This window comes from Clinocottus analis, unplaced genomic scaffold, assembly GCF_023055335.1.
Source record: "Clinocottus analis isolate CAN_PGR_092001 unplaced genomic scaffold, fCliAna1.0.p SCAF_12, whole genome shotgun sequence".
In the NCBI taxonomy this organism is placed as follows: Eukaryota; Metazoa; Chordata; class Actinopteri; order Perciformes; family Cottidae; genus Clinocottus; species Clinocottus analis.
Genome location: NW_027175843.1, coordinates 14,700,340 through 14,717,673, shown reverse-complemented (window position 1 = coordinate 14,717,673; position 17,334 = coordinate 14,700,340). Strand labels below are relative to the sequence as shown.

Sequence of the window (17,334 nt, the reverse complement as noted above, 5' to 3'; positions counted from 1 at the left end):
TTCAAAGAGACATTTATTTTGCAAACCAGAATGAGCTAGTCTGTGCTGTGGCATCCTCACACGATGTAGGGAACCAGAATGAGAACTTTAATATTCATATGGAGTGAAAAACTAATGACTGAAAAACTAGAAGAGTGCCACACTGAACAAATCTCCAACACTAGTTTAAAGTTGGTGTTGTATGTAAAAACAGACACATCTCTAACAGAAATCCAACAACAATGTAAATGTGCAGCAACAAATGTGCAACAAACAAATGTGCAACATTAGTTTGCAGACAAATACACGTACAAAATACATAATGGGGATAAAAGATGTGCCGATTTATCACAAATATCACAAAAAAAGGATTTAAAGAAGTTCAAAAATAGATTGCACAGACAATCCTAATACAGAGGCAGGGTGGTGGGGGGAGATTGACACACAAAATGAAAAGATGTTTGCCTCGTAATTAAAAGGTGTGCACTCCCGTGGTTAATGTATGGCACGGCAATTAACACCTTATTTTTCTGTTAATGACATGCAGAGCAATTTATCAACGATTGAGCAGTCGGGTATCTCTTTACCACACTTTCCGTCTCTCAAGCCTTATATCTCTGCTTGTGTGTATTGTCACTCAGCGAGATATTAGCATGGTAAGTACATGCAGATGGCAGCCAAAGCCAGCAACCTTCCAGGAGCCATTTACATGTAAATCGATGGATTAATTGGCTAAAGCTCATTAGAGTCGGGGTCTCATCAATACTACACACCTCAATTACCCTTGGCAGAGAGCTGTCATCCTCAATCTACACACACACACACACCCACACCCACCCACACACACACTCAAGAACCAGTGGTAAACATAAGGCCTCTTCAATGGGAACTCGTGATCATCGTCCAGGAAGTGTATTTTTATGTTATTTTATCATACAGATTCATACGTAATTCAGATTAAATCAGATCAAACTTGGCTATAGCAATTGAATCAACCTAAAAAAAACGAGGAGAAGAAAGTGATATCCAGGTTCCCATCAACATAGCTGTTTGCACCGACAGCAATACAAACCCAGTGAGAAAAGCAGGGAATCTGTCAGGGGCCTTTGCATTAATCAGTGAGATTTATCTAACATTCCTCGAGGCTTTGCGCTTTGGCATCGCCTCCAGGTGCTGAAATTGAACACACGATAGCAAAAGACCAGCAGAGCGGAAGAAATGGAAAAATTGGTCGGTTGTATCGCGAGGCGTGGGCCGTGCTACCTTCACCTTGACAAATGCCTGGTGCCATCCATTTGAACAGGAGAGAGATGAAGGGAAATGAATCGGAGGAGGTGGGAAATCTGTGGATGATGAGTACAGTAATCTTGTTGGACACCGCTGTCTGCCATTTCTCTCCGCTCGTCTCCAGACCACTTCTAACCTTCCATGCATATTTGTGTGTGTGTGTGTGTACGTGTGTGAGAGAGAGAGAATGCGTGAGCGAGTGTTTGTAATTTGTAAAAAAAAGGTCAGTGCTCATCTCCACAGTATCCCTCAACCTTTAAAGGTTGGATCCTTTATCCTGGTATAAGTGATGCTTTATCCCAGCCCCTTCAAGGGGACAGACTCTTGAAGGGGACAGAAAGAGAGGCCTTTGGTTTAAGGGAAGGAGCGTTCAACATTTTTGGCAGCACAAACACTTGTTGAAAGACAATGGTGGTATTGGTCCAGCCAAAAGAGAGAGTGTTGGGCGAACTTAGAAGAAATGAGCTGCATAGCTTTCCCCGGTACCGGCAACAACTACTTGATGTCGTGAGCGCAGCTAACAACAATATAACTTTAGTTTCATAGCCATTATCTCTAACTTCACCGTTGAGACCCGGCAGTCTCCAAATAAAACAAACCACATCTACTTAGGCATTCCGCGATGGGACATAAATCATATTTTTAAAATAGGGAAGTAAAGAGCAGCAGATTTTGAATACAGGCAAAATGATGAGGACGCTACTTTTTTTAAATGTGTACATTTACAAACAAAACATAAACAACACATTTGATGTGTATAGAGAGAAAAACTTCAACCATAAATTAAGTTTATGTATTTTTTTACACAATAAATAATTTACCTATACAAAGTACATTTTCAAATTTTTTCAAATGAAAAGGGATTGCACTCCTTGACTCTTAGAAACTGTGGCTGAGACACACTGATGACTTGACTTAACTTTGATTGACAGTTAATGGAGAAAGCGTTTGATGCTGGAAAGCCATTGGGAGATGAAAACTCGTCGATCGTTCTCATCCAGATTGCTCCAAATGGTCAAAGACGACATAAAGACAAACACAGAAGTGGGAAAAGACACACACACACACACACACACACACACACACACAGCTGCAGGCCGTTAAGGTTGCCCGTGTGGTCTAGCGTTGCAGCCTCCATGCTTGGCTGCTCTGGGCATGCTCTGCTGTGTTTGGCATTCAGAGTGCAGGGACAGCTAAAGGCCTGATCACTGAGGCCTGACCGCTTTTAATCAGCACACAAACGGACACACACTCATATGCATACACAACAGAAATACATATTTTGCACGCAAATGACCCCTTTCTCTATCCCGCGGATGCATACGTCCACGCAGACACTTGCACACGCCAGAGGGCATGTTATTCCATGTGACACCAGTTCTAAGTCAACCGCCGCGGCTGAAGGTAAAATGTCACCACTCTGCTTCTTGCAGGGGGGATAGAGTATGCAATAAATGAGTGCAGGGACCTTTTCCTGTATCTCTATCAAATGTGGAGAGTAGGGAGTCAAGGATGCATGAAGTCTGAGTCTATGGATCATTTCAGAGACAAGGCTTTCTGGGACATCAGTGACTCTTCAACAGAGGCCCATGCTGAAAAATAAGTTCTCTCAAGACTTATTGTGTTTCTGTTCACGTAATGGTGTGTGTTTTAGCAATGGGTGAATGGAGTCCACTGACATTAGATCGTTCCATTTCTTTGCAGTTAGAGAAGGTACATCACTGCATAATTCATGGTAAATGTATGTTTTTGTCCAGTGCCTTCGAGCCTGCAGAGGGTAATAAAGTCTCTACAGCTGATGTACTGCAGGTTTCCCAATAGGTTTTGCATCTCATTTGGGCCTCGTGCCGACAACACATCTTTACTCCAGGGTTTGTCACTGAGAGTGAAACCATAAAAAGAAAGGTCACCGCTGGAGTGACCTTTCTTTTTATGGTTTCACTCTACTTGTCTCCACAGTGACACAAGCTCAAGCTGAGGTAGTATTTGATGGCCACAACAAAAGTTGACCTGCAATTCAAACACCTTTCGTGGGTAAACTCTCAGTTTACCGCGGTCCTATAAAGCCTCTACAAAGGGTGCTTTGACTGTACTTTTTACCCATAAAATCCAGGTAGTGGTTGGAGCAGTCCAGCGTAAGACCGTGCCCTCAGCCTTGCAGGTAGTTAACTTCATTACACCCTTAATTAAACTAAAAAGCCCAGGTCTGTTAAATGAATATTACAAACAGAAGGGAACAAGGTGCATCTTGGCCAAAGTCTAACTTCCACTATAAACAAACCGGACTGGATGCCAATAGAGTTCCACTACTGTCACTCTATGAAGTCCACATAGATTGGAGCAGCCCTGGCACCCCACACTGTCAGAAGTGCGCAGGAAAAGAGTGCAAGAGAAATTTGACAACCTCGGGACCTGGAACTGGAACTGAAAACTGCAGTGCAGCCTTTTCACAGCTTTTCATTCCAATTATAACTTGCCTCTGACCAGGTTCCTTTGATCCATTCCAGCCTGCTCCTGGTCAAAGAGGGGAACACTACTGACAAGCAGCGAGTTCAGCCCAAGGCTGTGCCAGAGCAAAATGTGCATACAGGTGGAAAGTCTGTGGGAAATGATGTCTTAATGGATAAGTGTAGACAGCAGGACATTTGAATGCATGAATGCTCGATGGCAAACGTAAACGACTGCACAGAACAAGTTATAGCACATTTTTGCATCATAATTTATGTGTGTGTGTCTGTGTGTGTGTGTGTGTGTGTGTGTGTGTGTGTGTGTGTGTGTATATGTGTGTGTGTGAAGCGTTTTGTGCTGTGGTAAGCACTTTGTCTTCCTTTCCTCACCTCTGCTCACTTCTAGTCTACTAATGATGTGTAGATATTGACAGACATGTCTCTCACACTTATGTTGTGCACTTCTCTTTCCCTCTTCCCTCTCTCTCTGTCTCTCTCTCATACACACACACATTCACACATTCAAACACACACACAAACACACACACACACACACACACACACACACACACACACTCATACACACACAGGCACGCAGAAACACACAGACATCTCTGAGGAGTTCAGAAGCCTCACTTCCTGTAGACCTGAATAAGATGGAAGATGCAAGCAATAAACACACCAAGGTTAGCATAGGAAGGTCAACAAAACACGAGCAGACAGGTACGAGGGAGAAAACCCAGATAAAAAAAATACAAACAAATATCAATAAAAGCAGCCAAGGTTAAACCATGGACTAGTTGAGCAAGACAAGGTTTGTTATTTATATTTAGTCAGTGTTAACTTTGGACAAAATAACATTTTTCACACTGGGCTGCACTAGTGGGCTGCTGGCTAACAATATATTGTTCCTGAGTATTACCAAAACGATCCTTTAAAACATAAAGGGTTGAAAGCCTTCAAATACAGTATAAAATGTGCAAGACAAATCCCCCGGTACACGCCAGCATGTTTAGTGGGTTGATATGATTGAATTGATTCGTGTCACATAACTTAGCAAAGTGTCGACGCTGTCAAAGTCATCCGAAATCTCGACAAAAAAGTCACTGTGAGTGAAATGTCTGAGTGCGGCAGTTCTCACGTGTCACTCCGTCAGTGGCTACTGCCTGTGTGGTAACTGGCTGAGGCCTCACTGCAGCCTTACGACTATAGGACTCCATGCTGTGCCCTTACGCTTAAAAATGGTAAAACAGACATTGCTCCCCTTTAGTTGGCTGTCATTAAAGAGTGCACTGTTTGTGGAATCGAAAGGCTGTTACGCTGACATCTGTGATGTCGCAGCACCGCGCGATCAGACACCTGCTTGACGACATTCATTTCTGTGGTGACGCTTTGGTTTTTCCAGACTGAAATGACACTGAGAGTCCTCTGTTCAATGAGCGCATCGCAGCTGTACAAGGAGACGATGCTGCTGACAACTATACTCGTGGTGTCACTGTACATGCCTACAGGACGGGTTTAGATAAGTGAGACACATGACAGCCGCCGCCCCGAGATGTGTCGGAAGTTGCAGCTGAGGGCATCTTCAGCACAGAGGACAGCAGACATCACACGCGACAGATTTACAGTTGGCCTATTTTATTCATGGGTTACATACAGCATGCAATATATCATTGCATTGAATATAAACAGTAGTAGTTGTAGTAGGAGTAGGCTGATTAGGCTTTTTGACAGATTATGGCTGGATTCAATGGTAATTTCAACTGCGTCCCCTGCTGGAGGTCGACATCAAAGCAAAGCACAAATTAAAGGACAGACAGTTGCGGAGTGAAACACGGATTGTAGTATCAAGTGGTAATAGAAAGCGAGGAGGAAAAAAAGGTAAAATGCAAATGAGATCAAGAGTCACTTGAAGTAATTGCAAAGAAATACATGAAAAAAACATGTTTTTTTTAAAATTAATTTGTTTTAAAGCAGTTTTATAATGGGTCGGGTTTCATCTGTTGTGTGCAAATGAAATGTTGCTGATGCAACACCTTTAACCAACGCTACATTTGTGGCTTTGCATTCAAACTACGGCGCTCTCTCCATCCCTCTAGCGCCAGTTTTGTAAGTCAGATGAACTGATTTGACTAACGACCGACGTGCCAATGTTAACGCTCACTTTCGGCTTCGCACCGGACATGACCAACGATCTCCTGGACAGAAGTTTTATGTTTGTTTGACCCATCCACCCAACTGAAAGCGTGGTATTGACTTTTGAAATGTCCCGGATAGTGTCCTGTTAGTGTTCAAGTTGTGGTGGAAAATCATTCTATTAGCCAGCTTACAGGAACATTTGAGAGCAATGAATGCACTCAGGAAACAGATCAGTGGAGCAATGCTGGAAAAATACTGATGAATAAAAGAAACACACACGTCAGCCTCTGGGGATGTTGATTTGAAGCGGTAACGTCACAAATCAAGACACTGAGTTTTCAGTGGGGGTCTATGTCCCAGTGACAGCTCGCTTTCTTTCTCTCTTCCCTTCACCTCCCCCTCTCCTCCCTCTTCCACCTCCCTCCCCGGCCTGCTCCGTCTCATCTATCAGGAATGATGGAGTGACTCCTCTGTCCTACCCTCCTTCCCTTCCTTCCCTCCCTTGTTACATTACATGTGTATCCAAACAGCCACTGTGTCTGTCAAACAGGACGTTTCCCGCGGCGTCTGTCCCTCTGTCCCTGCCTCTCAACACAGACAAACACAAGCTCACGCACGTACGCACACACTAGTAATGTTGGGCGTCCCACAGTGACCGTCAGTCAGTGTAAAGAATGGCAAAATGCACAGAAGCACACACACACACACGCACATATTCACATCAACAGATCCATAGTCTGTGTGTGTTCTTTTATTTTTCTTCTTTTTCCGCATACTGCCTGCCCATTGCAAACCATATCTCTGTGTACAGTACAAACACAAACCCACACATGTATACACACACACACAGACACACACACACAGACACACACACAAAGACTGATCACTGTGAAGTGGTCTTGTCAACTGGCAGGGGCCTCTCCAACAAATAAACACCCCATCTATCTGTCCCTCCATTTCTGGCATGGGCCCGGTTGGGCGTGGGTGTGTGCGTGCATGCGGGTGTATTTGTCTGTGTGTTAAGTTGAATTCCTGGGCCTGTGGTTACCAACAGCTTTGAAGTCCTAAAAGCACCAGGGCCCCGGGGTGGCCGGCTCACCCGTCACCCCCAGCCTGCACTGGAAGGCCCATAAAGAGAAAAGCAAACAGGCAATAATAGCCAGAATGAACAAACCTTTCCTGGATCCTTGGCTGCAGCTTCCTCCTTCACCCTGTTTGCCTAGAAACACACTCACACAGGCATTCACACACTGACATCCACACCAACACTGCATCACACTGAGAGACTGAATGAGACGCAAACAGGCATGCAGTCTTTCAATCTGCCTGGACAGCGATGGATGGTAATATGAACGTGCTCTCTCTCTTCACACAGATGTGTATATACCATACGGTATCTAAGCATATATATAACATTATTGCTGCGTCTCCTAGCTTAGTGCGTAATTCCCGCCTTTGGACTCCAGCTGAATGGTGTCTCTAATTAACACTATGCTCATTATCTCGCCCTCTCTCCTTTTCACTCTCCCTTCTTCCATTTCCCTCTCTCCACTCAGATTCCCCTCCGGCTGCTGTGTTGTGGAGAGGGAGTCAGTATGATTGCTGCAGGCTTCTCGGCATGCTTTAATTAGCTCAGGTTTTTTTTTTTTTTTAGCACATCAAGGTCATGGGAGATCATCAAAAAGTCAATCAGTACTTGAGGGACTGAAATTTTGGGAGACAGCATCGCTAAACAAATGCACACAAATAGACAGATTGAACTAGGGGACACTTCAATGCAACTGGACATGTGATGAGGTGAACGTCAGAGGTGCGGACTCCCAAATAAATCCCAAAGATAGATACGTTTCAACCATCAACCATCTCTCTCATCCCTCGAGAACGAGATGCCGCGAATGCAGACACACCTCTGCTATTTGGGATAGTTCTCGATTTGAGATTATAGAGAGAGAAAAAAAAGAAAGCTGTTATTTTACATTCAGCAAACGTTGTATAATGTAGTGTTAACACCATAATTCAAGCTATTTCTCACTGGAGCACTCAATCCAGGCCTTGTCCTTTCTTCTCGCCTCTCCTCTCATTTTCAGCTCCAAAAAGGCAACATGCCAGGCAGTGCACAGCCAAAAGCCTGCAGCAGAGAAGGCCTCCACACTAAGCCAGACTGACAAGAGAGGAGGAGACTGATGCAATGGAACAGTACTGATACAGCATAGCCGTCTACAGTATAACACGTCGTCCATACAAACACACATGCAGAGAACAGTACGAACTGATGTGATTGCCTGGATTGGCTTTGAAAGTGTGTGTCTGAGTAACACAACGATGGAGGTGGCTCTCAATAAGGAGCTGAACACCCAACAGTTACTGGCTCTTGTTATACTCTGCGAGTCAGCAGCTCCCACTGTAATGATGTGCAACTTTGGTAGATGACGTGTAGCAGGGGGCTGCTGGAAACAGGAACTTAGTGTAGTGAAGTGGATGAATAAAGGCTACAATGCACCCAGAGAAACAAATAAAATAACGCAAAAAAAAACCCATTTGGAAACAAAAGAAGACGAGAAATGACCATGAGATGCATATCACCCTGTTGCTGGGTTAGAAATACTGTCATTGTAATTTAGGGGATGTGGTATTCTGTGTGAGTGTGTCTGTAGAACTGACATGTTTTTGTGGCGAGCCGGGCAGTTATATAACGGCCAACGCAAACAAACAGAGTTCTTCCAAGTGACCGGAGGAGAGCCAATAGCTCCATGAATTCACAGCACTCAGCCTCAACAGTCTGGCAGGACAAATATACAAAAAACACAGTAAAAAAAAAAAAGAAGCGGTAACAAGAAGAATAAGAAGGAATATTCAAGAATAACCACAAGGAATCTACAGCGATGCTGGATCTCTTCTGCTTTCATTAATTGGCCTGAATGGGTATTTATTTATTCATCCCAAGAAAGAAGACCACATATTTGATACACAAAATCATGTGAATCTCACCTTAAATTACTTCGAAAAACATTGGGTGCAACGGTACAATTCATGGGGGTCTCATTTGGTGCTTAGAATCAAGTCATAATCAGCTAGCAGCAATGTCCTTTCTAATCATCACTCAACCTAAGTTGCGTTACAGGATTTATGAACACCAGGGGGCAGAGAGACTCCAAAACAATCTAACACAAACATATCTAGCAAGACAAAGCAATGTTGCCATCCTTTTGGAGTCCATGATATCACTATTTATTGATTGAACGTAGATTCATTATTTACTGCCATTGTAGCTCTGGTGTGGTCGGAGCTCTCCTGAAAGTATGTTAGTTCCTTTGTGCGAGCTAAAGAAAAATGTACATTTTTTTTCACCAGCTGTAAGGGATTCCCACCATTTTGCCTGAACCCAAAACAATCAGATGCAATAGAGAAAGAGACCCGTAGGCCATCCACACAACACCGATAACTTTACAGCTAGTCACGGGTGCCTCACCGTCGATGCCGAGTACAGCTCGGCTTCAAATCAAAAATGATAAAATGGATGCTGGATCATTCTGGTCCAGCCAGGTTTGCGTGTCAATGGCAATGAAAGATGTATAACGCGTCTGCTTGAAAGGCAAGCATGTCTGTGCATGAGGACAGCAGCTAAATCACTTAAGCTGGAGAGTGAAGAGTGATATAAAACATTCGACATGTGATGGACGGTGGGCTTTGAACCGGCGGCCAAGACCATTAGCCACAGGGGTGAGCAGAAAGAGAGAGAGAGAGAGAGAAAGAAAGGGAAGAAGGAAAGGAAGTAAACAAGGAGAGAAGTCATCAAAAATAAATCATTTGAGAACATAAATCATCGGTGGAAAATTATCTCCTAAATATTTTCACTGAATAGTACCTTGAAACGTGCCAAAATCCCATGAATTTGAGTTTGTTTCTCTCTTCTTCCACTAACAAGATCAGATATGTTAAGTAACTCACGCGAAACAAGCAACTCCGACTCATGACCCTGTGTCTGTGATTATGGATTTACTGTATATGTGAAAATCATAATAAGCATTATGATACTGGCAAGTTAGGGGATTGTGTGTCCTGATGAATCCAGTAAGAATGTAAACCTGGGTGTCTCCGCAACATACAGCGGAACAGCTGCGGGCATTTGCAACACACACTCAAACTCGACAGACAGACATCCGTTTGCTGTTTTAGGATCAAATTAGGGTTGCAGGAATTTCACGCTGATGGTAGATAGGAGTTAGTTCACCTGCTCCAGTCTGTTCTAATGACAGATGAAAGACTGACTTAGCGAGATTAAATCTGGCCTCACATTCTCTATGGGAAGGCTGAAGCCCGCTCACAAAACACACAGTAATCCAGACGATGACGGACGCGTCCATTCACCTCGTATACAGTCTGAAAAACGTCATATCCACTCACTGAGTTTCACCCTCTGACAAGAGATCCGATGACATTTGCTCTGATAAGGATGATGAAATATCAAAATATGCTCGTAGCAATCCACGCCACAATCTGTGAAATATGTAATGCGGCCATCAGCCACACGCACGCACACATGCACACACACTCTCGTAACGGCAGCTCGCACACTGTGTCCCAATGCCCAAGCCAGACAGAATGTGTGTGTTCTTTTGAAGGCGCCACTGAAAAAACATCCTCGTTTTCACAGCCATTTCTGGGTATTCACACATAAACACACATACACACACATACACACTCACAGCCAGCAAGATAATGATGGTCTAATACTTGTGTATTCTATTAAAGCCCTTTAACACACTTTGGAATCTGCGTCAACAAAGGCAACTGCTGTCCTACTCTCTCCAGCTTCCTCTAGACACACACACACACACACACACACACACACACACACACACACACACACACATTGAGCAGAGACTCGGGTAAACAGGAGATGCTGCTTTGAGGCGTTTGGTTAAAAAAAACAAGGCATGAAATATTCCATGAAGGTGCTCCGTCCACATCTGATTTGGTTCTGGTTGTAGAATGTATGTTTTCTTCCCATGTACAGCCAAGCTAGTAATAAATCACCCACCTAATCAATTCGGTCATAAATTATGACCAAGTGGTTTTGTGACATGTAAATACTTCTGTTTCAGAATGTTTTATCTGGTTGTAGCACTTTAAATATGATTTCATCTCTCTCGCTGTCTCTCTGTACGGTGACCTAACCCGCATGCACCCATCTATCTGTTAACACAGAGGGCCTGGAGAGCGAGCTGCACGCTGGGGCCCCCGGCGGCTGCACGCGGGGGCTGTGGGGGCCTGTTGGTGCAGCTGTCCCACTCCAGGGTAACATAAGACCTTATTAGAGTCCATTAGACCTCTCTGAAACTAATAAGAGATTGTCAAATACATCCAAACATTCACACAATTCACAGAGAGACAGGAAGCGAAGGAGAGGGGAGGGGGGGGGGGGGTACGAAAGGGGACAGGGGTCTGCCATTTGTCTACATAATGCCCTATTTTCATATCGAACATTTTTGCCCTTTAGAAATTGGGTCACAGAGGCTAAACTGGTGGATTAAAGTTCTAAACATAATTTTGCATAAAATTATACAACAATAATTTCCCTTTAACGTATGAACATTACTAAGATAAATATTTTTTCAAACAGCACGTTCGGGACACTTCCAGTGAAGAGCTATTCTAATAGCACCTCTTCATTAAGGAGGAGACACGGCTGAAGAATAACTAGCACAGATTCGATGTGGAATCGAATGGTGCTCGTGTTTTGTTGTCACGTTTTGCATACGGTACATCTCCCTCGATCTGTTTACATTCTGCACATACAAGGTTTTTTATCCGACAGCTGCGGCAAAGGTTCTCCTCGCATCTGGACAGTGAGACAGGCTCGTCTGGAGTCCGCAACCCCCGAATAAGCGCTTCCCTTGGCCCTGACACCAGGGGCTTGACCTGGGAGACTGCCTTTGATCCTTAATTAACACTGGGCACGGCCCTGGAGAGGACAGAGTTGATGACCACAGGACCATTTAGGGCCAGCTACCAGAACGAGGAATAAGAGAACGGTAGACAAACTGCTTTTTCCCCTCCAACTTCACACACGTTTTGAACTTTGAAGCCACTGTGGAACAGCTGCAGTGCAGAGCATGAAGAAAGTGGCTGCGTTCAAATAAATGCTGCATCTGGCTTCCAGAACGAGGCGCTCGCTGAAACTGAGAAAAGAGGAGCACATCGAGTACAATATGGACCAAAGAAAACCAGCCACAACAAAGAAAAAGTTGGGATCCATGGCACATGCAGTCTCAGCAGTCCTCTCTATGACGTAGGTAAGTATATCCCCCTGCTATTGTAATTTTACATTAGGTACCGTGGCATTTCAATACATCATGTGCTTTCACATACAACATTTATTTGAATCAAATGCAAAACATCTTGCTGCACAGGAACACTGATGAAGCATTGCAACTGTAATTGAGGAAAGCTGTTACACCGGCCGCAGAAGCCACATTCAGGAAATTTAATTTCGCTAAGTTATCTAGTTATGGTATGTTATGTTATGCAGCCCTATATAAAAAGAAAGCCAAAATAAACATACGTTTGAGAGGGTTATAACCCTTTAGAGAAACGTTTTAATCACACTGGGATGTTATGTGTTACGATGAAAGGCCCATTGTGACACTTAACCTTTGAACCCACTAGTTGCTTGATCCTAAAGGGGATGTAGACGTTGCCAAGGGGCATCGTGTATTTAATGTCTAAGGTCTAAGTGGTTGAGGGGAGATTAAGTGAAATAAAGAGCCCAAAAAAATTGCAAGCAATAAAAAGGTTATCTGGGAAACATCTGTATCTGTTGGTAGAACCCTCGGTAATGAGTGTTCACAGAGCAATGTGTCAGGTCTGTAGCACGAAGAGCCAAAACAAATCTTCAGTAACTTCTGTCACTGAGACATGTCGATTCTTTCCAATAACCCCAAAAAAAAAACATGCGTGATGATGATGATGATGTCGCAGACAGTTTGAAAATGAAAGGCAAAGCCAGGCAGCCACACACATACTTTTTGGCTTTTGCAACCACCACCTCCAAGGCGACAACAGACTTTGGGCTGGGATCGAGTATTTCCAGGCTCCAATGTCTACCCATTCATGACTCCACCAACACCCGCAGCCATCGCCGCAGCTATTCCATTATTCACCATCCACTCCAGCCCACTCCTTTCTTCTAGGTTATCAGTCCCATCCCTGCTACTCTGGTTAAGATCTTCCCTTAGCTAATGATGTGTCACACAGAAGATTACTATACTACTGCACGCGGCACCATGGAGCTCAGAGACCTGGATAACACATCACACACACACACATGGAAATACACATGAACAACTTTCCAGCGATCTTTTGAAGGTATCCCACATGCAGAGTGCACACACACACGCACGCACACACACACACACGTATACACAAAAGTTGGGTATCAAACACTAAAAGTTTTCGGCTGACAGATATTAAGTGTGATGGTCTTCTCATCAAACCTTTGGCACACTATGCCGCCTTGGGAAACTTTGCAATGTATCACGCAGTATTTTAAACAAGGACAAAAGAACACATAAAAGGAGTGTGAGGGAACTGAGGAGTAAAATACATGAAAATAAATAAAAGCTGTCTTACTTTGGCAGGTGTTGCTCCTCTCTTCGTACCCCGCGTTACATAGACACTTCCCAATAGGTACGAGCCACTCCCCCTCTGTGCTGCAGTACATTCGTGGAGGCTCCTCCTCTTTGGAGTGATTGACACACAAGCCTTTGACCTCCACCAGTGACTGGGAGTCCATGGGCACCGTATCGGGGAAAGAGGCCAGATTCCTCACAGTGTGAGGGCATTTCTTGAAGTAAACCCTCACTGAAACTAAAGCTACGCAGGCGCCCACGTCCTGGAACGCCAGGTAGAAGCCCTTCTTGGTCATGGGACCCACCTCGCGCACCTCAGTGTTCAGCTTGAGAATGCGATCTCCGAGGTCCATTTGGGTGAAACTTTCATCGGCGGCGATAGTGTCAATCTTGGTGTACTGGTGTTCTCTGAAGTGGCTCCCCTGGTCGTCGTCTGTCTCCTGGTAAAGGAGGTTGAAGGTCTCCTTGCAGGTGCCCAGGACCAGCGGGATGGAGTTGCAGTCCCTCAGGGTGAACTTCAGCTCCACGTAGATCTTCTGGGCCGACTGGCGGGGGATCCAGTTGGTGCGCAGCCAGTTGTTCTGGCTGTACTCCATCACGTTGCAGACCTGGAAGGTCCTGATGGGAGTGTAGTGCTCATCCACCCCACTGATCTCCTCCCACTGAAAAAGATGGAGAGAAGGAGTGGTGGAGGATGGACACAGAGAAGGACGAGAAGGAGCAACAAACAAGAGAGAGAGAGAAAGGGGGGAAATGTAAGGTTAAAGGAGGAGGAAGGGGTAAGGGAGGAAGTAGATAAGGGGAGTTCAAATGAAAAAAAGTTATGAAAAAGATAAAGTAAAAAAGATGTGAAGTAGACAGAGAGCAAGTAGAGGGAAAAGAGGGGTTCCAAGATATTGGAGGAGAGTTGAATAGGAAGGGGTAGGAAAGAGGGAATTTGAAGCAGAGAAGGAAGAGGATAGAGGGAAGAAGGGGTAGATAGCAGAGAGAAAAATCAAGTTATCTCCACCCTGTAAGCATTTACAAATTAATTATTTAGATTCAGAATCACTCTTGCTGAATACTAAGCATCTAATAAACACTTAAGGGTGAAAAATCACACTACCAGATCTCTTGTATGTTGCTAAAATTAATTAAGAGCAAACTTGCTGCCTTTGCCAAATTTTCAGAGCACTGTGAAAATATCTCAGAGGAAAAGTGTGAATTTGTGTCTCAAAAATAAATAAATTTGTGTGAAGCTGCGTAATTGTTGTTAAATATTAGCAAAATCCTATAGTGTGTTTTTCCACCCTTTTTTTTCTCTACAAATGAGGACTTTCAAGCTGCTGGTTATTTGCATCACAGAGCTACGGTTACTAAAGGAAACGTGCTGAATCCACTATGAAACAACAGAAGCTACGAAGTACAGACAGATGTGAGTGTATACCAGGGACGTTCGTGTCTATCTTACATTTTCCCTCCACTGGGAGAAAGCAATGAGAGGAGAGGAGAAAAAGAAAGCGGGGTCATTCCTTTTGAATTCAACACAGCGGGAAGACTCATTGATCATGCGCTTTGGCTTCGCTGTCCAGGCAAATCAACACTGAATCGGAGCGATGATGAATGGGCAAACACCTGAAACACTGGGCTCATTGTGGTTAAAATGACAGTCATTAGAACGAATGGCCCTAAATGTGTAAATTGATGCTTTTGCTACTTCTTTCAGTCTGTGAAAATTCAGAATGGATATATGCCTGAATGAGCAGTGCGAGTGAGAGAGAGAGAGAGAGAGACAGAGAAACGCTTTCTGGGTAAGTGGAAACTGAATTATCGCTCCTTTCACACAAGCATTAATGGAAACATAAACCCACACACACATATACATTCGCATAAGGCTCATGTGAAGTGTTTAGAGTCCCGTAGCAGGCGGACGCAGCAGGTGCTTTCAGCCTGAACACAGAAATTAATGACGAGCAAAGAAAGTCGAGGTTCTCCATTACATGGTTGGGTGTGTGTGGGTGTGTGTGTGTGTGTGTGTGTGTGTGGGTGTGTGTTCGGCATATCCCTGAGTGTGTAGTGGTCAAGGAGCTCTTAGGCTGAAGGATGGCCACTTGCTTTTCATCTCACGGTAAACTTAATGAAACACCCCTGAGAGAGCGAGCGCGAGGGAGAATAATGAAGGGAACGGTATAGAAAGCAAAAGAGATAGAGTTGAAATACAGCTCGAGGAAGAGGGAGGGAGAGATAAAGTGAGAGGAAACTTGAGGGGATGGATTCCATTGGTGTTTAGTCTCCCCCGTCATGCTTTCCTTGGCGTCACCTCATTCATCTGAGTGCAGTCCCAGCTCTCTCCATATCTAACAATAACAGGCAGAGTCGACATTACTGAGCGGGGCTAAATATTAAGAGACGGAGCCGAAGTTAACATTTCACCTCGTGTTAACTCTCAAGTTTAATAGATTGACTTAAGATGTATGTAGGAGTAACGATGTGATGACATGCAACAAAGATTCGATGAGAGAGAAAGCAGAGGGAAGACAAGAGCTGCTGTGATGATTAGTGACTGTGTTGACGTTATGTTTGATAAGACAATGTACTTACATGAAAGAAATGCAAACAAAGGATTCTAATCTGCCTCGGCTTTATATATACATACTTTCTGCCAGAGTTCAACAATGTCTTTCTGCCAGGATTCAAAGCAGCACTGCTGAGAGTCTCACTTTTTTTTGTGCAGATGTGATGCGTCATATTTGTTCTTTAAAAATATGACCTGCTAAATATATTCAATCCAGACATACATAGATTTACATTAACTGAAAACACATGAAAGATGTGTCCATGGAGGTGTTGATATTTCAAGCTTGTCACACAAAGTTGTAATGTTTGTGTAGAACCATGATGTGAGAACATGACAGAACATCAGCTGTCACAACTACGCTAGAAATTGCTAATTAATTTTAGGGAAAATATCTGTTGATTTGTCAAATATTTGTCTTGTCTGTATGTCTGTATGTGTCATTGTAACGTGAAGCATGAATATTGTTTTTATAGGTATGTTTAGGCATCAAAGCACTTTTTGTCTTTTTGTAAAATATTTAAAAAGTTAATATTGAGTTGAATCAGTGGACAGAATGTGTTTACTTGCTTCTATATTTGTCAAAAAACTAAATCTCTCCCTAACTTTTCCCAATGTGATTCAAAAACTAAACGTGGACCTCAGGATGAAAACCTGGTCTCTGTTGCTGAAGTCTTGCAGTTATAAGTCATTAGCACTTCTTCAAAAGAGAAAAAAATACATTATCCACGCAATAATTCATTTTAAATTGTATTCTAACAAAAAAACAAATTTAATGTAATTTCTGGAAAACAGAGTTGTTGTGTTTACAAGTTGTTGCCTATAGTTTCAACACAAATCACAACCTGGCCATGTAAAAATGTAAAATATTCAATGTTATACATAGAAAAACACAGCGTGGGCAGTATTGGAGGACTGGCTCTGTGCCTTTCTCTCTCCCTCTGTGTAATCTGCTACCTAATGAAGAGCCTAAGAGGATTGGGCAAACATAAATTGAGCAGACTTAAGTACATACTCTGGGTTGCACCTATCGCACACCCTATCTGTTTCAAGAGCGTCTCGACTTATTGGAAATATTATTGCTGCATTTCATCTTGCCACATTTGATTTTCCATCACCCAGAAAAGTAAGCTACTCTGGCAAAATTGGTTTCTAACCAAACAAGTGGCCCGAGGGTGTAGGGCACAGTGCTGGTGCATTACTATACATATGATGTGCCTGTTTCTATTGAGCTATAAGTGTGTGTGTGTGTGTGTGCGTGTGTGTGTGTGTGTGTGTGTGTGTGTGTGTGTGTGTG

At 43.6% G+C, this 17,334-nt stretch overlaps 1 protein-coding gene across 5 annotated transcripts in view; it reads right to left on the bottom strand.

Annotated features, from left to right (window-relative positions):
• The window catches only part of epha3 (eph receptor A3), a 90,040-nt gene that overhangs the window by 59,482 nt on the left and 13,224 nt on the right, over positions 1 to 17,334 (bottom strand). For all 5 annotated transcript variants that reach the window (XM_068572892.1, XM_068572894.1, XM_068572893.1 and 2 more), the window contains exon 3: positions 13,485 to 14,145. In XM_068572892.1, coding sequence (XP_068428993.1) covers positions 13,485 to 14,145 — 661 coding nt within the window. The remainder of the gene's footprint in view (positions 1 to 13,484; positions 14,146 to 17,334) is intronic.